This window comes from Macaca fascicularis, chromosome 15 (genome assembly GCF_037993035.2).
Source record: "Macaca fascicularis isolate 582-1 chromosome 15, T2T-MFA8v1.1".
Taxonomy (NCBI): Eukaryota; Metazoa; Chordata; class Mammalia; order Primates; family Cercopithecidae; genus Macaca; species Macaca fascicularis.
The window spans coordinates 110352692-110377695 of record NC_088389.1 but is presented as its reverse complement, the minus strand read 5'-3'; the positions used below and the strand labels follow the sequence as shown (position 1 = coordinate 110377695).

Below are 25004 nucleotides of genomic sequence, written 5' to 3'. Positions count from 1 at the left end.
TATAGCTGCTACAGAGCACAACCAAAACATTGTTACCTTGACTTTCTACCATCAGGAACCTTTATAGCACCTTTTGAAGGGGAGTAAAGGTAGAAGAGAGTTCAATACATCTGAACATTTTTCAATCAAAAAGTTTGTTATGGTTTTTCAAGGAGTAAACGTCAGTTATCTAAAAAAGTAAGTAACATGGAATTTTTCACTTCCTGAAAATGTCAGATGACAGAGGTAAATTATGATGTGACAATTGTCACCACAAAAATAAGAAAAATTTGTAACAATTTAAATAGATGAAACTTTGTAAGCTTGGACAACACCAAATTGCCTTATCTTATTCTCTCCTGCAGGTCTGCGGTCAGATTATAAATTCAATGAGTTTTAAAAACCTAGTGGTATGAAATACGAAAAAGACACCATAATGCTGTGCTCTATAATTTGTGCACAAGCAAATCTTTGGCAAGAAAAGTGCACACACACACACACACACACACACACACTGCAAATGCCGCGTGCTGAAGTTGGAAGAGCTGAGCTGGAAGTCTGGTTGCTAAGTCTCCTGCTCAAAGTCTATGCTGCATACGAAGCAGGATGTCTGCAAAGCACAAGCCAACCACCTCACGCAGAGCCTCTCAAGGTAAATGCAAAGGTGACTCAAAAATGTGTAAGTCTACCCCTCAGGGATCGCAGTTAAATCCTTTCACGTGTCGTCAGCTTGAGTCACCACTAACCTTCTTATTAGGGGCACTTTATGCTTTGTTTTTAAGACCATCACTCAGGAACACGTGTCTGCAAATCAAGGCCTTTGTTCTCAAAGTAACCTTTACAACCTTCTTGTGCCCAGGAGGCTGTTGTTGCCCATACTAAAATCTGGATGCCTACAGCTGCACTGGTAGTGGTGGGATAACCATCAGCGTGGAAACCCTAACTTTGAATTTCCTGACTCAGCCGTAAAACCTGAAATCACATTTCATTAACACTGATTGCCTACTCAGAGGAAACATGAAAGGGGCTATGAATCTCTGACGGAGATTTAAGAACAAGGTTTAACAGTTGATTTCTTCAATTACTCCAGAAACAAAGCCTTGTTTTCACGTTATCTGGGAAGGACTAGCTGACTTCTGAGAGGGATGCTTTATTCTCGGCACTAACAGGCTTCTCTGCATTTGGTACATTACCCAAAGTTGACCCCAACAGGTGTTTAAGTGAATAGGTATTTGTTTAAACTCAACTCTTCTAGGGCAAAGAGGCATCCAACTGAAGTTCTTCAAGTAATGGGAAGTCATCTTAAGGAACGGCTTGCAGCACAGTGGTCCTGGAGGCTCACTCCTGCCCTTGTGGTACATCCTGCTAGTATCTCTCCCAGTCCCTGTGCTGCTGGGATGAGGAGGAAGGCACAAGCTTGGTCTGACAGTCTTCCTGCCTGGAGCCCTCATGGTCACAATGCCTGCATTTCACCCTTGACTCAGTTCCCACCAGTCACTCATTCTCCTGCAACTTCCCAGCCTCCTGAGAACAAAAAATTCCCTAGCTCAACTCATACTTTCTGCCATATAAGATACGGCCAGGGTACCAAGTATGGTAGCTCCTCTTGGAAGAGGCAGTGGGGGTGTCTAGTGAAGACTGGGTAATGGCCAACTGTTCCTTAAGTCTAGGGAGAAATGCAGGGCCATCCAGAAACACTAGGGCATGAGTTTCGTTAGATCCTACCTAAACGGAGTCTCAAAATTTTGCCGCCTAAATTCTCAAAACTCAACTACTTCACAAGTAGCTTCGTGTATTTTACTACACCCAAGTCAAATAAAACACGACATTTATGTGACTTTAAATCTTCTTCCAAAATAACCTTCCCAATGTTCTCGTCACTCCACAGGGTGAAGTTAATGGGTTCCCTGAGACAGTCAGATGCCAAGGGTAGCACATACACGAGACATCTACTCACACACGAGTTGGTATCTGCATTGTACGTACCACATTCAGTCCACAGTGGGAACACACAGCACATGACAAAAGACGACAATTTGTGATTGGTTTCAGGAGTTGTCAAGAGGTTCTGTGATGCTGAAACCAGAGGCCAGTTAATTTGTGTGAAACTGAGGGACAAAGAGCAATGAAGTGTCTTGAACCCTTCATTTCCATCTGTGTTCCAACCTCCATGCTGGACAGACAGTACAGAATTCTGGACTGCCAAGTCAGGACCCTTGGGCTTGTATCCCCAGAAGATACGGATTTGGGTAAACACTCCAATCCTTGGTGCTCTTGTGTGTAAATTCAGGATTCTAGTGTCCACCCTGGCTAGGCCTGCATTGAGATCAAATGGGACAACTTTCATGAAAACACTTGTGCTCATCATTTGCCTCTGGACTAAAAACAACCCTGTGGAAAGTCTCTGCAGGCCAAATATATGAAGTCTTAGCTGAGAATTTTATTTCCCTGAGGACAGGTAAACTAGAGTCTTCCCGTGAATTCCTTTCTGGGATCCACAAGATTCTATCACAGGCTGCCACAAATGTACACTAAACTGCTTGTAAGGTAAAAGTTCTATCTTGATAGCATTACTCTTAAAATGCTCTCATACATGAGAGGTTTTCTAATGTGCTCAGGTCATCAAAAATAAGCCATTTTCATTGTTAGTTCTGAATGTAAGTTTGAACCTAAAGGCAGATAAATGCAATTAGCTCAAAAGAACGGGGGTGGTTATGAGCTGCTGCCCCAGTGAGAAACTGTTGGATGCAGGACCTTAGAGCTTGTTGAATGCCTCTTTGCAAGTTGCAGCAGCTAGGTAGTTTTGGATATGAGCATCCAAGAATATCAAAGAAATAATTTTTTTGGCACTGACATCTTCATAATTTTGTAATTGCTTACTCAACGCTGGACACGGAATCTCAGAACAAATTTCCATAAAACTGTCAAAAATATCAATCGACAAATACCTTAAGTTGGACATTTTGCTTCTAGGACAGCATAACTGTAAAACTGTCCAGATTGAGGCATGTCTAGAAGTAGATGAGGTGACAGTTGAGGACATGTTCACGAGGCTAGCATGCGCACAGCACCTCTAACGAGAACACTACCCCTGGCTGAAGAACATCCATTTCCCCTGCTTTTGGCTGCAGGAACCCAGAATTTCATGGCTGTGTGTGATGGTTTGAAACCAAGTTTTTGGATATCCCAAGGCTGTGTAATTTTCAACCACTTGCAGGTATTCTGAGGCTGCAGCTAAGGTTCCAACATACACTGTTTTAGGACAAGGCTGGATCTCTTGCAGCTGAGACTATGAAGCCATATTGCTAGAGTGGCCCAAAGCGAGGTATGTATCCATACTCTAAGGACTTAGGGTCTGTCACTCTCATTTGACCTGCCAGTCTTAGGAAGCTCATGATGCCTTCTTTACTCTGGTTTTGCTTGTAGTGTCTTGAGAGTTCTGCTCTCCTCTCATTGAAACTAAGTTTTCCCTGGTTCAGGGTGATTCCTGTCTTTGTTGTTCTTCAGACTCTGCAAGACTACATTTGAAGCAAAAACGATGGTTAACTTAAAAACCAAGTTTAAGCAATTACTTTTAACATTAGAATTACAATATCTAGAACATCAAGACTCTGTGCACATGAAGCCAGGGCTGAGATTAATATATAGACATAAAAATTTAATTTGATAATACATTAACAATGAGAGGAAACAGATGCCCACTTGTTTAAAAAAGTTAAATCTATGCATTCGTCTCAGTTTTTTATTCCATTCAACAGCCAATGTTTTGGATTTCTTTAAGACAATTAAAGGCATCACAGGCTTCACCCATCAGATACCCAGTAGGAATTCCAACCCCTTGAGGCAGGCACGTTCCACCTTCTAGAGGTGCACACTATGCATGTGTCATATTTTTTGTGCCAAAGCTATTTTACTCCAAAGCTCTCTCATCTTTTAAACATTTTTAATAAGGTTACACATGAATTTACGGAGGAATACTTTAAAAGTGGGAAGAACTTACATTTCCATGCTCACTACCCTCCTAATCTGCCCAACTCAGCAAAGATTACTACTATATAAACCTGGTACTAAGCTGGGCACTAGAGGAGAAAGTTCACACAATCCCTGCTGTGGGGAAGGGGATGCAGTGTCTTATGTGGCGAGGCGAATCCAAGCTCTCAGTGGAGGCCATGTGGTGCTGCCGTCCAGACCCTGGGGTTGCCACTCTACGAGGGATCGCCAGCTTCTCCTCTCCAAAGCCACCCAGAGTTCAGATGTTATTAGGACAATGTATGGTCCACTGTGTCAGTCCAATGGACAACTCTGCTCTGTGCCTTACCTGGATAACCACCTCCCTTACTCCAGATGCCCCCAGTCTTCCAGTGTGTACAGATACACTCGATGCATTAGTAGCTTCCTCAGACTCGCTCTTCCCTGAGGCTAAATCTTTGGATCATACAGGTACACGAGCTGTGAAAAACCTGAGATAATGTGTAGGTGGCTAATATTGTATGTATGTATTATATACACATTATACATATATATGTAATATAAGCCAGTACAGTGCTCTGTACATAGCAGATATTGAAGATTATTCCTTCCCAGTCCAACATAAACTCCACCATCCTGTCTAGGTGACACACCTTTGAAGATGATCACTTACCCCCGTGTTATTTATGGTTTTTAATTTTTCAGCCAGCCTTGACTGACTTGTGTGTCATCATCCGATGTAACAACGCACATGGTATCACACTGGAAGTGCGGCTTCCAGTCCAGTTGATGAATACTGTACTTAACTCAGCAACCAAAGTCAGTATCTCTGTTACGGACGATCCTTCCAGAATAGTGTGGGGCTTCCAATCTTCCTACTTAGTAGAACCTTAAAATGTCAGATTTTTGAGTCCCAGGACTTTAGAATTCTTAATTTAAACTCCTCATCATACTGAATCTTCATCCACCCAACCAGTAGCAGCCCAAGAAGCCTGGTGTAAAGATCTCAGTGTGGTATGCTAGAAATGCTTCCCAAACCCAAATGGCTGGCAATGGTTTACGTGGGCTAACTTAAAGGCCGCGTTCATGTGTCCAGTCCAATATGGTAGCCATTAGCCAAATGTGGCTACTTGACACTTGAAATGTAGTTTGTGTGACTGGTAAATTGGATTTCTAGTTTTATTTAACTTTAATAAATTTAAAGAGCCACATATGCCTAGGGTAACCATATTGAACAGCATACCTCTAAAGCATCAAGGGTTTGAGGGACATGATAACCTTTTGATAGGCAGTACTTTTACAAATCAAAGAGGTACTCAATAAATATTTAGCACCAACTGGTCACTGTTAACTTTTATCACCTACCTTTCCTAGCTCCTTTCAAGTAAAGACAAAACCAAAACAAAAGTAGCAATAATGAAAAAACCCACACTACTTTAACAACAACAAAAAAACCACATTACCTTAACAACAAACTCCCTTGAAAAAACTAGGCATTTTTAATATATAGGAGTGGCACAGCCAAAGATAAAAAATAAACTAATGTCATCAAGACAAAGAATTAGAAAAATAAGCATACTAGAAGTTATTTATGTTTAATGCTTAAAAGTCTGAATGCACAAACAATCTACCATTATAGAAGTACTGGTGGTCAATACAATGCATTAGAACTATGTACAATGCACAGTTTAGTATCAAAATCTTTCTACACTGTAGAGTTTTACGAAACTGTTAATGACATCAAACACTAAGCACTTAAGACACCATTTTTTTTTCTGCTACCACATTAGGAACGTCAATGGACAGTCCATTTCAACTTGCAGCATCCATCCATTTCTAGTATGAAATTAAGTAATTTTCTACTTATACAATAAAGTATATCTACACGGTTCTTTTGATTTTGATCCATAGCAGCAAAGGCACTGTACATCAGCAGATCCACAGACTTAAAAGATTTTTAAAGCATTCAAACAAAAAATAATAATAAAAAAAGAAGTCACATATTATAGTTTAACAGCAACAACAACAACATAAAAGATAACACCATGTTTCTGGCACAATGGCACAGCCTGTGTCCATGTCAGGGACATCCAACTAAGACATGGAAAGAACCGGAGGTAAAGAAAGCAAGTCCTCATCCCAGGAGAGAGTCCATTCTTTGTGTTTTTCAGAGGGAGTCTCTGCAAACCCTCCTCTGCTGTCCTTGTTTTGTGAAAGACTTAACTTGCACAGCAGTGGGAGTCCTCCCCGTAACTGTGCAGCTCCCAAAGAGCATGCCACAAAATAACCCATAATTTCTCATAACAACAAAACTGACTAAAGATATATATATATATATCTCCCTTTTGCAAAGAAATGTGGCAAAAATATCCAGAAGGGATTAAGTTCTCTCTTTGAGGCCAAATTTAATTTGTTCATCTGTCTATAATACAACAAAAAAGGGAACTAAAAACATATTACAAAGACACTTGTCAACGAGTCAAAAAAAGAAAAAAAGTCCAATTACTTTTATCGAATATAATCTAAAGCTATAGATATATTGGTTAACGTCATCTAAATAGATCCAAATGAGTATGAGATGGCCTGTTGTGTTCTAATTGTTCAGCCAAATTTCCAAAGGTCTTTGAAAGATGTAGAAAACAAAAACAAAAAAACCTAATAACAACACAGCAACATATTGCTTCCATGTGTAATTATACATTTCACATCTCTATACAGTCATCAGTCTACATTTAGTGACATTTTAAATCAATTATTTTAAACCTTCCTTTCCCCTCCTTTGCCAAAAAAAGGGGGGGAGGGGTATCAAATACAACGCACCTTCATTATCAATGCAGGAGCAGACAGCTTTATTTAGTCAGTCATTGTTAGAAAGCCTTCTTTAAACAAAATAAATATATTACAGATATAATACATAATTAAAGATTCTGTTCACTGTTAAGTATGCTTATTCCATGTTCTTCCAAGTAGATAGCTGAAGATTTGGTATCACAGGTTTTTAATGACTATTCACAATTCAATAGCAAGTGGGAAGTGAGGTTAAGAAAGGGGATTTAAACTCCACAACTGCAATGAGTATCTGAAATCCTTGGTTTTTAGATGCGGGGATGGGGGTGAACAAAAAGGATGACAGAGCAAAGTGCTACCAGGAGGAGTCCAGTCTGCATGAAGATTTGTCCTTAATAAATAACTTCATAAACCGTGGCCTTCTTATCCCCAGAGCCAGTGACAATGTATTTGTCATCCACGGAGATGTCACAGCTAAGCACCGATGAGGATTCTTTGGACTAGGAAAGAAACATATAATCAAAAATGTTAAATACCGAAAGAAAATCCCATGAGTATGGAGGACTCGGAGCAAATGCAAATGTAACGTGCTCCTTCACCAAACAGGAGCCCAGTCAAGGAAAGGTGAAAGGTGGTCACGGAGAGTGTTGCTGCCTTTTTATTTATTTATTTATTTATTTTTTAACGAGACAGGGTCTCCCTCGGTCACTCAGGATGGACTGCAGTGGTGTGACCACAGCTCACTGCAGCCTTGACCTTCTGAGCTCAAGCAATCCTACCACCTCAGTCTCCTGAACTGCTGGGACTATGACATTGGTGTGTCCCATTACACCTAATTTTTTAACTTTCTTTTTCTAGAGACAGGGTCTCACTAAGTTGCCCAGGCTGGTCTCAAACTCCTGGGCTCATGCGATCCTCTTGCTTTGACCTCCCAAATTATGCATGAGATTACAGGCATGAGCCACCACGTGGTATTTTCTTAAAATGGCAGAGGTGGATCGGATCCACCCTTGGCAACACCTCACCGGGTCAGTCAGGAGGCTTCTGCCCTGGGGACATCAGGTAGGCAGGCAAGCCAATGGTTTGAGCACCTCTGCTGGCAAAGCAAGACCTTATTTCAAGCCCTATTCTACCGTTAAGAGGGGGGTGTTATTGGCATGAAAAACCCTCAACTTCAAACAGATGGCTTGGAGTTAGGTTGAGCTGTGGAACATGGCACAGGTCACTTAACCTGTCTGCACCTCAGTTTCCTTACAATAGCAAATAGGTAGACATTTTACCTGTCTACCACCTCAGAGGGATGCAGCAGAGTTCAGTGAGATCAGATATGAGAAATGGCACTGAAAACACATTAAAAAAAAAAACAAAGAATGTAAAATTATTTCTAGTGAAAAGCCTAATGCTCCCACTGTTAAAATGTAACACAAATTTGCAAGAGGGGAGAGGTTCAACAGTTAAAAAGAAAAACATACCATACAGTTTTGTATATACTATATTCAACTGTAGTATGAAGGATTCAATGTTAACTTTTAACTAAACTGTGCTCACTGAAAATGAAAACAACACAGGATTTTAACCAGGACTCTGAATACTTTAAACACTTAAAGACAGTACTTAGGCTTACTATAAAACATGTACTTTTTTAAGTGCAGTTGGGACTATCTAACAAGTGATAATCCATGATATGAAAAATGCTGTATTAAATTATAGGTTTCGAGATCCGCACCAAGATGGCCGAATAGGAAGAGCTCCAGACTCCAGCTCCCTGCGTGAGCAATACAGAAGATGGGAGATTTCTGCATTTCCAATTGAGGTACCAGGTTCCTCTCACTGGGGCGTGTCACACAGTCAGTGCAGGACAGTGGGTGCAGCCCAACAAGCAAGAGCCAAAGCAGGGCGAGGCATCGCCTCACCCGGGAAGCGCAAGGGGGAAGGGAAATCCCTTTCCTAGCCAAGGGAAACCGTGACATACAACACATGGAAAATCGGGTCACTCCCACCCTAATACTGCGCTTTTCCAAGGGTCTTAGCAAATGGCACATCAAGAGATTATATCCCGCACCTGGCTTGGAGGGTCCCACACCCATGGAGCCTCCCTCATTGCTAGCACAGCAGTCTGAGATCTAACTGCAAGGTGGCAGGGAGGCTGGGGGAGGGGTGCCCACCATTGTTGAGGCTTAAGTAGGTAAACAAAGTTACCTGGAAGCTCAAACTGGGTGGAGCCCACCGCAGCTCAAGGAAGTCTGCCTGCCTGCCTGCCTCTGTAGACTCCACCTCTGGGGACAGGGCATAGCCACACAAAAGGCAGCAGAAACCTCTGCAGATATAAATGTCCCTGTCTGATAGCATTGAAGAGAGTAATGGTTTTCCCAGCACGGAGTTTGAGATCTGAGAACGGACAGATTGTCTGCTCAAGTGGGTCCCTGACCCCCGAGTAGCCTAACTGGGAGGCTAGGGGCCTCCCACACTAGGGGCAGACTGACACCTCACACCTCACACCTCACACGGCTGGGTACACCTCTGAGACAAAGCTTCCAAAGGAACGATCAGACAGCAACATATGCAGTTCAGCAATATTCACTCTTCTGCAGCCTCCGCTGCTGATACCCAGGCAAACAGGGTCTGGAGTGGACCTCGAGCAAACTCCAACAGATCTGCAGCTGAGGGTCCTGACTGCTAGAAGGAAAACTAACAGAAAGGACATCCACACCAAAACTCCCTCTGTACGTCACCCTCATCAAAGACCAAAGGTAGATAAAACCACAAAGATGGGGAAAAAGCAGAACAGAAAAGCTGGAAATTCTAAAAATCAGAGTGCCTCTCCCCTTCAAAAGGAATGTAGCTCCTCTCCAGCAATGGAACAAAGCTGGACGGAGAATGACTTTGATGAGTTGAGAGAAGAAGACTTCAGACAATCAAACTTCTCTGAGCTAAAGGAGGAATTACGATCCCAGTGGAAAGAAACTTAAAATCTTGTAAAAAGATTTGATGAATGGCTAACTAGAATAACCAATGCAGAGAAGTCCTTAAACAACCTGATAGAGATGAAAACCATGACATAAGAACTACGTGTCAAATGTACAAGCTTCAGTAACCGACTCGATCAACTGGAAGAAAGGGTATCAGTGATTGAAGATCAAATGAATGAAATGAAGCGAGAAGAGAAGTTTAGAGAAAAAAGAGTAAAAAGAAATGAACAAAGATTCCAAGAAATATGGGACCATGTGAAAAGACCAAATCTACGTCTGATTGGTATACCTGAAAGTGAAGGGGAGAATGGAACCAAGTTGGAAAACACTCTGCAGGATATTATCCAGGAGAACTTCCCCAACTTAGCAAGGCAGGCCAACACGGAAATTCAGGAAATACAGAGAACACCACAAAGATACTCCTTGAGAAGAGCAACTCCAAGAAACATAATTGTCAGATTCACCAAAGTTGAAATGAAGGAAAAAAATGTTAAGGGCAGCCAGAGAGAAAGGTCAGGTTACCCACAAAGGGAAGCCCATCAGACTAACATCGGATCTCTTGGCAGAAACCCTACAAGCCAGAAGAGAGTGGGGGCCAGTATTCAACATTCTTAAAGAAAAGAATTTTCAACACAGAATTTCATATCCAGTCAAACTAAGTTTCATAAGTGAAGGAGAAATAAAATCCTTTACAGACAAGCAAATGCTGAGAGATTTTGTCACCACCAGGCCTGCCCTACAAGAGATCCTGAAGGAAACACTAAACACGGAAAGGAACAACTGGTAGCAGCCACTGCAAAAACATGCCAAAATGTAAAGACCATCAATGCTAGGAAGAAACTGCATCAACTAACAAGCAAAATAACCAGTTAACATCATAATGACAGGATCAAGTTCACACATAACAATATTAACCTTAAATGTAAATGGACTAAATGCTCCAATTAAAAGACACAGACTGGCAAATTGGATAAGGAGTCAACACTCGTCAGTTTGCTGTATCCAGGAGACCCATCTCACGTGCAGAGACACACATAGGTTCAAAATAAATAAAGGGATGGAGGAAGATCCACCAAGCAAATGGAAAACAAAAAAGGGCAGGGGTTGCAATCCTAGTCTCTGATAAAACAGACTTTAAACCAACAAAGATCAAAAGAGACAAAGAAGGCCATTACATAATGGTAAAGGGATCAATTCATCAGGAAGAGCTAACTATCCTAAATATATATGCACCCAATACAGGAGCACCTAGATTCATAAAGCAAGTCCTTAGAGACTTACAAAGAGACTTAGACTCCCACACAATAATAATGGGAGACTTTAACAGCCCACTGTCAACATTAGACAGATCAATGAGACAGAAAGTTAACAAGGATATCCAGGAATTGAACTCAACTCTGCACCAAGCAGACCTGATAGACATCTACAGAACTCTCCACCCGAAATCAACAGAATATACATTCTTCTCAGCACCACATCGCACTTATTCCAAAATTGACCACATAGTTGGAAGTAAAGCACTCCTCAGCAAATGTACAAGAACAGAAATTATAACAAACTCTCTCAGACCACAGTGCAATCAAACTAGAACTCAGGACTAAGAAACTCAATCAAAACTGCCCAACTACATGGAAACTGAACAACCTGCTCCTGAATGACTACTGGGTACATAATGAAATGAGGGCAGAAATAAAGATGTTCTTTGAAACCAATGAGAACAAAGATACAACATACCAGAATCTCTGGGACACATTTAAAGCAGTATGTAGAGGGAAATTTATAGCACTAAATGCCCACAAGAGAAAGCAGAAAAGATCAAAAATAGACACCCTAACATCACAATTAAAAGAACCAGAGAAGCAAGAGCAAACACATTCAAAAGCTAGCAGAAGGCAAGAAATAACTAAGATCAGAGCAGAACTGAAGAAGATAGAGACACACACAAAAAAAACCCTTCAAAAAAATCAATGAATCCAGGAACTGGTTTTTTGAAAAGACCAACAAAATTGATACACCGCTAGCAAGACTAATAAAGAAGAAAAGAGAGAAGAATCAAACAGACACAATAAAAAATGATAAAGGGGATATCACCACCGACCCCATGGAAATACAAACCACCATCAAAGAATACTATAAACACCTCTATGCAAATAAACTAGAAAACCTAGAAGAAATGGATACATTCCTGGACACACATACTCTCCCAAGACTAAACCAGGAAGAATTTGAATCCGTAAATAGACCAATAACAGGCTCTGAAATTGAGGCAATAATAGCCTACCAACCAAAAAAAAGTCCAGGACCACACGGATTCACAGCCGAATTCTACTAGGGTACAAGGAGGAGCTGGTAGCATTCCTTCTGAAATTATTCCAATCAATAGAAAAAGAGGAAATCCTCCCTAACTCATTTTATGAGGCCAACATCATCCTGATACCAAAGTCTGGCAGAGACAGAACAAAAAAAGAGAATTTTAGACCAATATCCCTGATGAAACATCGATGCAAAAATCCTCAGTAAAATACTTGCAAAGTGAATCCAGCAGTACATCAAAAAGCGTATACACTATGATCAAGTGGGCTTCATCCCTGGGATGCAAGGCTGGTTCAACCTACGCAAATCAATAAACGTAATCCAGCATATAAACAGAACCAAAGACAAAAACCACATAGATTATCTCAATACATGCAGAAAAGGCCTTTGACAAAATTCAACAGCCCTTCATGATAAAAACTCTCAATAAATTCGGTACTGATGGAACATACTTCAAAATAATAAGAGCTATTTATGACAAACCCATAGCCAATATCATACTCAATGGGAAAAAACTGGAAGCATTCCCCTTGAAAACTGGCACAAGACAGGGATGCCCTCTCTCATCATTCCTATTCAACATAGTGTTGGAAGTTCTCGCCAGGGCAATCAGACAAGAGAAAGAAATAAAAGGTATTCAATTAGGAGAAGAGGAAGTCAAATTGTTCCTGTTTGCAGATGACATGATTGTATATTTAGAAAACCCCATTGTCTCAGCCCAAAATATCCTTAGGCTGATAAGCAACTTCAGCAAAGTCTCAGGATACAAAAGCAATGCGCAAAAGTCACTAGCATTCTTATACACCAGTAGCAGACAAACAGAGAGCCAAATCATGAGTGAACTCCCATACACAATTGCTTCAAAGAGAATAAAATACCTAGGAATCCAACTTACAAGGGATGTGAAGGACCTCTTCAAGGAGAACTACAAACCTCTGCTCAATGAAATAAAAGAGGACACAAATAAATGGAAGAACATTCCATGCTCATGGACAGGAAGAATCAATATTGTGAAAATGGCCATACTGCCCAAGGTAATTTATAGATTCAATGCCATCCCCATTAAGCTACCAATGACTTTCTTCACAGAATTGGAAAAAACTACTTTAAAGTTCATATGGAACCGAAAGAGAACCCTCATTGCCAAGATAATCTTAAGCCAAAAGAACAAAGCTGGAGGCACCATGCTACCTGACTTCAAATTTTACCACAAGGGTACAGTAACCAAAACAGCATGGTACTGGTACCAAAACAGAGATATAGACCAATGGAACAGAACAGAGCCCTCAGAAATAACACCACACATCTACAACCATCTGATCTTTGACAAACCTGACAATAACAAGAAATGGGGAACGGATTCCCTATTTAATAAATGGTTCTGGGAAAACTGGCTAGCCATATGTAGAAAGCTGAAACTGGATCCTTTTCTTATGCCTTATACAAAAATTAATTCAAGATGGGTTAGAGACTTAAATGTTAGACCTAAAATCATAAAAACCCTAGAAGAAAACCTAGGTAATACCATTCAGGACATAGGCATGGGCAAGGACTTCATGTCTAAAACACCAAAAGCAATGGCAATGAAAGCCAAAATTGACAAATGGGATCTAATTAAACTAAAGAGCTTCTGCACAGCAAAAGAAACTACCATCAGAGTGAACAGGCAACCTACAGAATGGGAGAAAACTTTTGCAATCTACTCATCTGACAAAGGGCTAATATCCAGAACCTACAAAGAACTCAAACAAATTTACAAGAAAAAAAAACCCCATCTACAAGTGGGCAAAGGATATGAACAGACACTTCTCTAAAGAAGACATCGTTTATGCAGCCAACAGACACATGAAAAAATGCTCATCATCACTGGCCATCAGAGAAATGCAAATCAAAACCACAATGAGATACCATCTCACACCACTTAGAATGGCAATCATTAAAAAGTCAGGAAACAACAGGTGCTGGAGAGGATGTGGAGAAATAGGAACACTTTTACACTGCTGGTGGGACTGTAAACGAGTTCAATCATTGTGGAAGACAGTGTGGCGATTCCTCAAGGATCTAGAACTAGAAATACCATTTGACCCAGCCATCCCATTACTGGGGATATACCCAAAGGATTATAAATCATGTTGCTATAAAGACACATGCACATGTATGTTTATTGCGGCACTATTCACAACAGCAAAGACTTAGAACCAACCCAAATGCCCATCAGTGACAAACTGGATTAAAAAAATGTGGCACATATACACCATGCAATACTATGCAGCCATAAAAAAGGATGAGTTTGTGTCCTTTGTAGGGACATGGATGCAGCTGGAAACCATCATTCTCAGCAAACTATTGCAAGAACAGAAAACCAAACACTGCACGTTCTCACTCATAGGTGGGAGTTGAACAATGAGATCACTTGGACACAGGAAGTGATGTCACTTCATCACACACTGAAGTCTGTTGTGGGGTGGGGGGAGTGGGGAAGGATAACATTAGGAGATATACCTAATGTAAATGACGAGTTAATGGGTGCAGCACACCAACATGGTACATGTACACATATGTAATAAACCTGCATGTTGTGCACATGTACCCTAGAACTTAAAATATAATAAAAAAGAAAAATAAATAAAAAAAAATAAATTAGAAGCTTCATGACTGCAACAATTGGCTTTTTTTGCCCTACTTATTATCTTGCATACTATTTTGGATTCGATGGAATTAATCTACTTTATGATGACTTAATACCACTTGGTCAAGAAAACTGCAAGTCTATTATATTACTTCTAGAAAAGAACACTAGGAAATAACATCCTAAATATAGAAGGTTAATAAAGGCAAGTCTTTCACCTTGCCTATGAAATTCTCACGTACCAGTAGGAGAGAGGAGGAGAGAGTGTGTGTGTACACGTGCATATATGGGTACTATGTCTACAATTTGGTCCTTCTACAAATAATTTCACAAGCTATACAAAGTTCCACTGAGTCAACAGGAAAAGTAAAAGTTTATAAAACTGATTTTTATCAAACGTTTTCATAGCACTCTTCTTTGGAAAAATAAAAAAACTACTACTACTAACAAGAGCGTATTTAAGCAAAATGCTCGACTTTTAAAATTAAAAATTAAAAAAGACATACATGTACAAAATTCCCAGAAGACATAAAACCTCTACTCCAAAAAGGAATTCATGATGAAGCAACAGTGAGCACTGAATCAGGCACAGCACTGGCTCTGAGCACAGAACACTGGGGACTATCCCCAGCTCCATGGCTTTGCTGTGACACTTAACCTCCCCTTGGACACAGTTTCCTTCTCTGTACAATGTGCATAATACTAGCTCTGACCTGCCAGGACACTTCTGCACATTATTAATCTGAGAGAATGCACAGAGAGTTTGATTAAACAAACATAAGTGGTAGTTAACAAGTTCCATGTTACCTGGAATATACTGGCCCCATAAGGTGTTCTCCAGGCATTCAGAAGGTTGTCCTTTCCAGTGCTTACAAACCATTTGCCTACAGGTAAAGGGTTTTGAAAAAGGCAATGTTTGTGTTACTTTGTCAGACACCAAGATGTGCTTTATAGAACATCAAACTATTCACAGAAAACTCATTCATTTGTAAAAAAGTAACTTTCGCTTCAAAAATAAAGTCTATCTTTCTGGATTTAATGAGTCATTAATCCTTAAGGTTAAAGTGGATTAATGCCAGAAAATTACATGGTGTTGGGGAAGCAGGCATGTATCAGGAAGTAACAGAATTCTGAAGAGGGGCATGGTAATGAACTCAAGGATTCGACTTGGAAATAACACAGGAAGGGGGAAGGAACAATTCTGGTTGACAGAAAATGGACAAAAGGTGCTTGCTTACCACAATGGGCAAACTTGAGCGACAGCACACAGCTCTCATGAAGATGTAGTTGGTATTTGTCTGGCTTGGTGACATGTAAAACTTCCACATTGCTGTTCTCCATCCCCACTGCAAGCCACTCTCCAGTTGGGCAGTAGCCCAGAGAAAAGATCTAGAATTAAAACAGGTGATGGTGACAGTGGCCACAGTGGACACACTTCTTTCATCTGGGAGGTACTATCCCTTCTACAGATACTACTTACATTATGAAGAAAATCAAGATAATTTGAATTGTACAGTGGAAAACCAAAGTCAAATGGATGATTTCAAAGTAATGAGATTTCAAAGTGGTTAATCCAGAATCAAAAGTGACATCACACGGTAAGTGAACTGCCTCTTCTTTCAGTAGGTGGTATGTTTCATAAAACTGTATCTTTTTTATTTTTTTTATTTTGAGACAGAGTCTTGCTCTGTCGCCAGGCTGGAATGCAGTGGCGCAATCTCAGCCTCCTAGGTTCAAGCGATTCTCCTGCCACAGCCTCCTGAGTAGCCAGGATTTACAGGCGCATGCCACTATGCCCAGCTAAGTTTTGTACTTTTAGTAGAGATGGGGTTTCACCATGTTGGCCAGGATGGTCTTGATTTCCCAACCTGGTGATCTGCCCACCTCAGCCTAAAACCCTGTCTTTGAAATGCCTCAGCCACAGATCATACCTGGGAGGTGAAGTCGTGCTGCTGCAGCTGCCGCCCCTCACGCAGGTCCCAGGACCTCACCGTGTTGTCCAAACCGCCCGTCCAGAGCTTGGTGCCATCATTAGAAATGTCAATACAGCTGGCTCCATCCGTGTGGCCCTGGAATTGCCTGAAAATGTCAAAATGGAGGGAAAGCCCTTGAAAAGTTAGCTTTTAGTTAAACTCAATTTAGAATTCCTTGATGATTCAATTTCAATCCAGGCCTTATTTGTAGATTTCATTTTGGTTTATTATGGTTTCTAATTATTCAAAGTAGTAACAAAGCATATATGAAGAGATTAAAGTTTAACGGAGATGCCAAATGTCCTGCACTTTTTGCTTGATTTTGAATACTTAGGAATTCTTCTAATTACTTTTTCATGAAAACATGATTGATATTACTAATGAAAAAAAAAATCTGAAATTAACAAAAGGAAACACGCCTACACGTATATGAACTAATCAAAGATATATTCTGAGACCTATTCTAACACTGTGCTATGAGGGAGAGAGAATTTAATTTTCCCTTTTAGAAAGGACTGGGGATGGCACAGGGAGCGACAGAACTAGTCCTGCCAATGAGCAGCAATGTGTCTGTGGGTGGCTGTGCAAGACGGAAGGCGAGGCTCTCAAGTAAGGCACCTGGAAAAGATACTCAGTGTGAACTACTGGCCCAGGAATCACTCATGGCAAAATGTACCAAGGTCACCAGGAGAAAAAAGGGTTAGAAGCAGCTTCACATAAGAGCCTGCCTGATAAGCAATGAAAATGACGATTTGTTTTGGAATCTATAGGTTTCAGTCCTTTGAAATAACAGATAGTAAAGTCCTCTTCTTTCACACACATGACTTGTAGCTACCTCTGATTACAACCTTTTCATACCCTGTAGCTGATCATTCTACTTGCTTGCTAATCTCTTAGGTATTGACACCTAGAGAATCGTTTCAGAGCTTTTCCCATCTACCAACACCAACCCTTTATAATCTCACTTGTAAAGTTTTATCTATCCAACCTCAAAGGTGGGACAACAGATAATCTAGACCATTTCAGAATGAGTTGCACCCAATACAGTGCATAGGCCCATGGGAGTTGCTAAATACCTGCTGAAGGAATGAACCTGTTAGATGTCTATGGCACTCAAGCCAGTACCATACACTGATGTCTATGGCACCCAAGACAGTACCATATACTGTAAATCTTCTCAATGAGGCTCTATCAACAGTAATGGTTTGTTAGCAAACACAGATGGCAAATTACAGATGTCTAAGGAGCTCATGAAGTCATGGAAACCTTAGGTATATTAATTATGTCAAACTGACCTCATTTTGTTAAAACAAATTGGTGATGCTTTAGTATAATGTCAAGGAAGAAAAAAACCTCATTTTATGAAGTTCAAGTACTATAGAAAACCAGATTTTTATACTGATAATTTGTTTTTAACATCTTAAAATGGACCTGTTCTGAACAATTTTTAGTAAGATACCCCTTTACACACACACACACACACCCCCCATACCTACATACACAGTACTTTGGCAAAATATGGTAAAATCGGCTCCTCCTCACAACCTGGTAACAGATCCTGCTAACCTACCTCACCAAGGTCTGGTTGTGCAGATCCCACACAGCGATGTTGCCGTCGCTGCAGCATGAGAAGCAGACCTTGGAATCGGGGCTGATGGCCAGGGCATAGCAGGCGGGGGCCGAGGATGTCAGCTCTGCCTTGATGCGTGGGGTTGGAGCCGCCAGGTCCCAAATGGACAAAGTACTGGCTTCCCCTCCGACAATTAGGGTGCGACCATCAGGGAGCAATCTGCAGGAACGGATGTAGTTATCCCTGTTCTGTAGAGACAAAAACCATCAAGAGATTACTCATGAGGAAAGGAAAACAGCATTAACATGAGAGCAGAAATCCATAAAAGTATTGTGTTCCCTCCTGGTTTAATGAGCCATTTATACTTATGACAATGATAAAGTGGATTAATGCTAGAAAATTACATGATATTAGGGAAGTACTTAAACTTGATCTACAAAATGTAGTACTGAGATATTTAATCTTAATTAGCATCAAAATGCAAAGCTCTAAACCCACTCCCACCACCACCAAATTAACCAACTGCTTGCATCATCTGCACACACAGATACACACGTACACTAATGCAGGAGCTCTTACAGTCTTGGAGTATCCAAACCTGGAACCTTGGTAGACTCAGGCTCAGTTCTGCTGCTGAAAGGTCCTGCTACTGATGGCAAGAAAGTTTCAGGGATATCTCCCTGGCAGTCTGTTCTTTTTGCCTGGGCCTGCATTACGTGACTAAAGGGCATCATGCGTTTGACGAAGCTGCACCAGAGGTAAGACTTGATCATGGAGTGTTAAGTAACAGAAAAAAAAAAAGTTCCTCCTAGCTCATGAGGTTACGGGAATCTTATGTATATTTAATTATGTTCAATTGATGTAGCCTCATGCTATAGCAAAAATTCTACTAAACTGACATTTCCTAAAGAACTCAAGGGCTAAGGCCAATGTAGCAGCTGAGGGGCTATCTAGTATTTGCCACATGAGGCAGTAAGTTACTCTTTACATGTGACAGATGATATTTAGGTGCACGCTCATAAAGTCACTGTATGGGCTCTTAGTTTGCTTAACCATCGGAGGGGAAAACAAGAGGTTTGTCTTTTCCCATGGGAGGCAGAGTTAATGAAATCAGTATGGTGCACATGCCACACATGAAGAACTAGATCACTGTGTCTCTAGGAAGCAAAAGACATACTCTAAGTGAAAGATCGCAATCCCCTGAAGAGCAACTATCCACCTGGGATCAATACTGTGTGGTGTTGCTCATACATACAGTTCTCTCATCAGCTCCTCCTGTTTTCTGAATGAAAGTCTAAGTCTTGTTCATCCATGTTCACTCACCAGACAGTCGAGCTGGGAGACAGGACTCTTATTGCCAGGGTGGCTGATGTCCCAGACCTTGACGCAGCCCTTCCCGCCTGTGTACACGTGTCTCGTGGGGTTGCTGATGGTCACCGCGCACACCACCTCCCCGTGGTTGAGGGTGTTGATCTGGCGAGCATGCCGGGGGATTCCGGGTCCGATGAGGGCATCGGGGGGAAAAGGGACAGGCTGCATCTGACCGTCTGCGCTAACATGGAAGGAGTATGCTCTAAGGCAATGGAGAGGAAAAAAGAAAGAGGGGAATGTAAAAAATGTCCCTTAACTGTTCAGTGTAATGAGATGAGAAATAAAACACCTTCTGTGCCACTTGTGATTTACGAACAAATCGAATGTACCCATACAGTGTAAAGAACATAATTTCCAGAATCATACAGCTAGGCTGCTACAGAGCTAGATCTCAGGCTGACTCTGTACAAACTGCTGTGAGACATCAGTAGTTACTTAGAATCTCTAAACTGCAGTTCTAATCTCTAAAATGAAGAGAATGCTACCTATACCTCACAGAATTCAATGAGATAACCAATGTCACGTGCAGCAGCCACCTTCAGGGATTCTCTATAAACCTGCATTGCCTTCTCCTTTGGATGAATCAGAGGCCTGTGATGAGGCCTTGCCTACAGATCAATTCACTTCAGGCAAGGGACTTACTAAGGGAGATGAGTAGGCCAAAATCAGGAAGCTTAAGGAGTTGAGAGCCTCTAGGCTTAGATGTTGAAATGACAGATGTGAAAAGAAAAACAAAATGATAAAGCCCTAGTTTAAAACCTTGATCAGACTTGACAATCACAAATTCTAAAAAATCCAAATGGAATGAGAACCTAAAAAAGCGTCCTGACAGCCCCAAAGGCCCGCCTGTGAGTATCTCTCAGCAGTTCCATCTCCAGTTCATTTCCAGGGAAAGCCCTCAGGTGGTGAAAGCATTTGGTTCTAAAATGCAACTTAAGTAAGAGCATCTCCCTCAACACACTCATTTTTATTTTTAGGGCACTGAAGTCAGGAAGGGGCGAGTGAGGCTATTGTGATGCATGTTTCTGGAAGCAGAAGACACCAGAGGCAGGCAGGCGGCAGCTGGGCCTATACTGGGGACTACCACAGGCAACAGCCCATTTTAGAAACAATGCTATTCTACTTGGGCACGGAGCTTGGGAATCTGCTCTGCTTATGGAAAGTAGTTCACAAAAGACACACCAAGGGAAAGCATTGTGGGTGCACGAAGGACAGGAGGCTGGACCAAACTGCGGAAGCTGTAGAATTAAATTAAAAGTTTATCGTTCCTTAATGCAAACATTTACAGGCCGGCCACATTCATCAAAATTCAGTCCGTTATCGAATGGTCCTCAACTACCTGAATGTTCCCAGAAAAAACGAAGCATGCATTGAGGCTGTGGAAGATGAAGGCACCAGACAGTGGCAGGCTTACTTCCTCTGCAGATGACAGAGTGTTGTAGAACATAGTACGTGAGACTTGCTGGAGGGGAAGGATGTGGGAAGCTAGGAAGCCAATGGACAGAAGACGTTTCTTGCATCAAATCAACAGGACTTGGAGATACACTGGATGGGTGACCTGAGAGAGAGATGCTGAAGAGGACCCAGGGCTTAGAACATGGGTGACCACGTAGACTGCATTACCTAGTGAAGATGACAGGGAAGCATAACTCAAGGGTACACCTACAGGGAGGTGAAGGAATTGGTTTTCTTGAACTTCAGGGCAGAAATCCAAACAGCTATGATTCAGGAGAGAGGTCAGGTTAGAAATCATCCATAAAGAAGTGATGTCTGAAGCTAAGGGGACGGAAATAAGAATCCCAGAGCAGATTATGCAGTGAGAAGCAGACCAGAAACAGAATCCCAAAGAATGTGGACATTTAAGGAATCTCCAGCCAGAGTAGTCATGGAATTAAATTATTAGTAGAGATAATAAAACAGAAAGGGGGAGAAGATGTTCAATCACATGACAATTTACTAATATACATTCACTTAACACACGTTTCTTGAGTATCCCAGTGTGCCAAGCACTATGGTAAGAATGGAATAAGAAAGAAATGCACACACCTTGTTCTCCTGAAGTTACAGCCTGAGGGGCACATTCATTAGTGAGATATGCACATAAATAACTATCAAAATGTCAGATGGTCAGTGTGATGAACAATGCATGGTAGTCTAGGAATTTGACAGAGTGAAAAGGACAGAGGAAATGGCAATGGGGCTGCAATATTAAGAATGGGTACAAATTGTCTGAAGATAGTATGATGATTAGGAGTATGGCAAATTCAAAGGCCAGAGCAAGAGCGCATGCTAATTATTCATTTATTCAGCAAATACTTCCTAAATGCCTCGTATGTTCTAGTTACCATCAGGTGCTGGGAAATCAGAGGTGAACAATACCGACAAAGTCCCTATCCTTACACTAATATACATCCTAGAGGGGAAAACAGGTAACAGATAAATATAAATAAGTAACCTCAAACAGTGGAAAATAGCATTAAATATACACACACAGTTTCAGATAAAAGAGAGTAGGGGTGCACAGAGTGGCCATCAGGTGGCCCTCTCTGAAGAGGCAGCATATGGGCTGAGAGCTGAAGGAACGACACAGGCCTTACAAATAAGTAACGGGGAATGTGCCAGGCAGAGGGAACGGCAAATGTAAAGGCCTTGACCAGAAATAAGCCAGGAGGCCAGAGTGCATTTGATGGAGAGCATATAGGATATGAAGGGACAGGTAAGGCCAAACTAAAAAGGGCCATGTAGGCTGTGATGATTACGAATATGAATCTGGAGACTTGTGCAAAAAAAAGTGACACGATTCAGTTAACGCCTTCAAATGGTCTTCTGATTGTTGGGTGAAGAATGGAGTGTAGGTGGCAAAATGAAAAGACAACTAGTCTGGGGACTACACAGTAATCCAGGGGAGAAGAAGTGGCTAGAGCTTGGGAGACAGTAGTAAGTTGGAAATAGAACGTGGAGCACTCTGGCTGACTGGAGCCACAGTAGGTTGTGTGGATGGGATGATTAGAATTTGGAGGGGACACAGGGGTGATGACAAGTTCTTCTTTGTGAACATGTCAATACAGGTAACTGAAGGTGAGGAGGGCAGATGTTCACTAGAGATGAGGGGGTCCAAGACCACGATGAAGATGTTGGGGGGTTGTCTTTGTAAATACCAGAGTCAACCAGGATTACGGCAGCCTCTGGGTGGTGGCAGACTCTCAGCTGTGTATCAAGTCTTTAATACACTGGGGAAATACTTCCACCAAGGTGGAGGAGGAGGTAGTCCGATGGCAAGAGCCTGAAAGGAGCAAAGTTTTCATAAACAGGCAGAAAAGTTCTGTTCTTGGCAAGGCTGGGGAAGGGGTGGCAACCACAGCTGTTATTAACCCCACTGCTGGTGCTGAGGTCAGTCAATGAAATGGAAAAGTCACCCCGTATAGAGCTGCAGGTGAAGGGGTGGCCTCAGGAGATGGCCAGATTTCAGTTCAGACAAGGAGAAGGCGGCAGTAATGCTCCTTAAAGGCGGAGGTTCTGAGGGATGACGACCGAGAAAAAGGCTAATTGATTTAGCAATTAGGAGGTCATGAAGACTAAATCTTAAAGGAAGGGAAAGGAAGATTATTCCAAGTTTAGATGGTGTTATACATTCTTAATGATAATTTATTAGGAAAGTCATCTCATTCTCTAGTCTAGAATCACTAAATGGTTTTTAAAGAGCACTGAGATTTTAAATAGTTAAGAACCCAGGCACACCATTTCCTTCAAGGTCTTCAACAGGACAGCCTTCACCTCAATCACAACTACTCTGTGAGCACCTACTATGTTCCCGGGAAGAGTCCTTTCAAGAGTCCAGATGAATTCCAAGAGCCTGCTTTCATTCATGTGGCCCTCTGTTCGCTATTAATATACATAGAAGGCACTCAGAACTGGCAACAATAAAGCTCTAGTACATACTTATTAAATATCAGATTTTGATAGACTCTTTGACTGTAACTAGCAAAGACTCCTGGAAGGTATGAGGGAAGTCAACACAGCGAGGAATCAGAGAAACCCAGGCGCAAAGGACGATTCTGTTTCTAACTAATTTAATGCAACAATATATTAAGTATCTCCCATCCATATACTCTGACGCCAATGTCATGCTAAGGATACAAAATTAGGTAATGCACCTGGTCTTGCCCACAAGTGACTAACAATCTAGTTAGCATGATGAGAGAAAAGTACAGAAGTGACTACAATATCAGGTCACATTCTAATGGAAAGTATTCTGAAGTGTTTTGAAAAGGAAAGATAGAGCTTATGTTGCATGAGAGAGAGACATGGTAATAGAAATGGGTTTTTAAAGAGTGAAAAGATATCATCAAGTAAAGACAAAGATGGAAAAAATATTCCAGATAGCAAGAATAGCAGAGAACAAAAGTCCCAAAAGGATGAGGTGAAATGAGCTGGTTTTAATCCAGGAATTCATTCAATAATAACCACACAGTAGGTGGATAGAGGAACTGGCCAAGCATAGTCTGAAAAAACATACCAGATCTATATCTCTATATAATTAAATCAATGTAATGCTATAAAAGGGAAGGACCAGAATGCCAGCCTGAGACCTTCCCAGAATTGACTGAAGGGATTTTTGAGGGATAGAGGGAGTGTGCCATTACTGGGCAAAGCTATTCATAAAATCAACTTAGTAGCAAGGATTAGGATGGACAGGAGGAATTAAAAACAATTATTCCTGTTGGGCATGGTAGCTCACGTCTGTAATCCCAGCATTTTGGGAGGCCAAGGGGGATGGATCACTTGAGGTCAGGAGGTCAGAGACCAGTCAGTGAAACCTCATGTCTACTAAAAATACATAAAAATTAGCCAGGCATGGTGGCGTATGTGCCTGTAATCCCACCTACTTGGGAGGCTGAGGCATGTGAATCATTTGAACCCAGCAGGCAGAGGTTGCAGTGAGCTGAGATTAAGCCACTACACTCCAGCCTGGGCGACAGATCGAGACTCTCTCTCAAACAACAACAACCACAATTATTCCAACAATTGAAATAAGAGGTACTGGGGGGCCTGACCTAGGCAAGGGCAAGGATGACAAGTTAGAAGGTACAGTGGACATAAAATCCTATAGGACTAAACTGATGAGATGTGAGGAGGAGCTACAGTAACTGAGTTTCTGAGCTCAGGAAAAAAGAAACGTGGTACTTGTAGTTACCAAAAAAGTGGCAAACTGGGAAGAGGACCTAATTTACAAAAGTACTTTCTGGATATAATGAATTTGTGGTGCAAGTAATATACACTGAAGATCCCTAGCTAAGATGCCCAACAAATAACTAGAAATACAGGGCTGGAGGGAGAGAAATAAGAGTGACCTGAACTCCTCTCAACACAAACATACACCCCACAGGTTAAGCTGCTACGAGCAAAGAGTGGCTCTCCAACAAACATGGCGAGGAGAATAAGAG

The 25004-nt window shown here is 41.4% G+C and overlaps 1 protein-coding gene across 25 annotated transcripts in view; it reads right to left on the bottom strand.

Annotated features, from left to right (window-relative positions):
- Positions 1 to 5524: 5524 nt before the first annotated feature.
- The window catches only part of LOC102136791 (transducin-like enhancer protein 4), a 156283-nt gene continuing 136803 nt past the window's right edge, over positions 5525 to 25004 (bottom strand). For all 25 annotated transcript variants that reach the window (XM_005581987.5, XM_005581992.5, XM_005581988.5 and 22 more), the window contains 6 exons: positions 19513 to 19762; positions 18190 to 18437; positions 16578 to 16725; positions 15885 to 16035; positions 15454 to 15530; positions 5525 to 7235 (listed from right to left, as the gene is read on the bottom strand). In XM_005581987.5, coding sequence (XP_005582044.1) covers positions 7128 to 7235; positions 15454 to 15530; positions 15885 to 16035; positions 16578 to 16725; positions 18190 to 18437; positions 19513 to 19762 — 982 coding nt within the window. In that variant the 3' untranslated portion in view covers positions 5525 to 7127. The remainder of the gene's footprint in view (positions 7236 to 15453; positions 15531 to 15884; positions 16036 to 16577; positions 16726 to 18189; positions 18438 to 19512; positions 19763 to 25004) is intronic.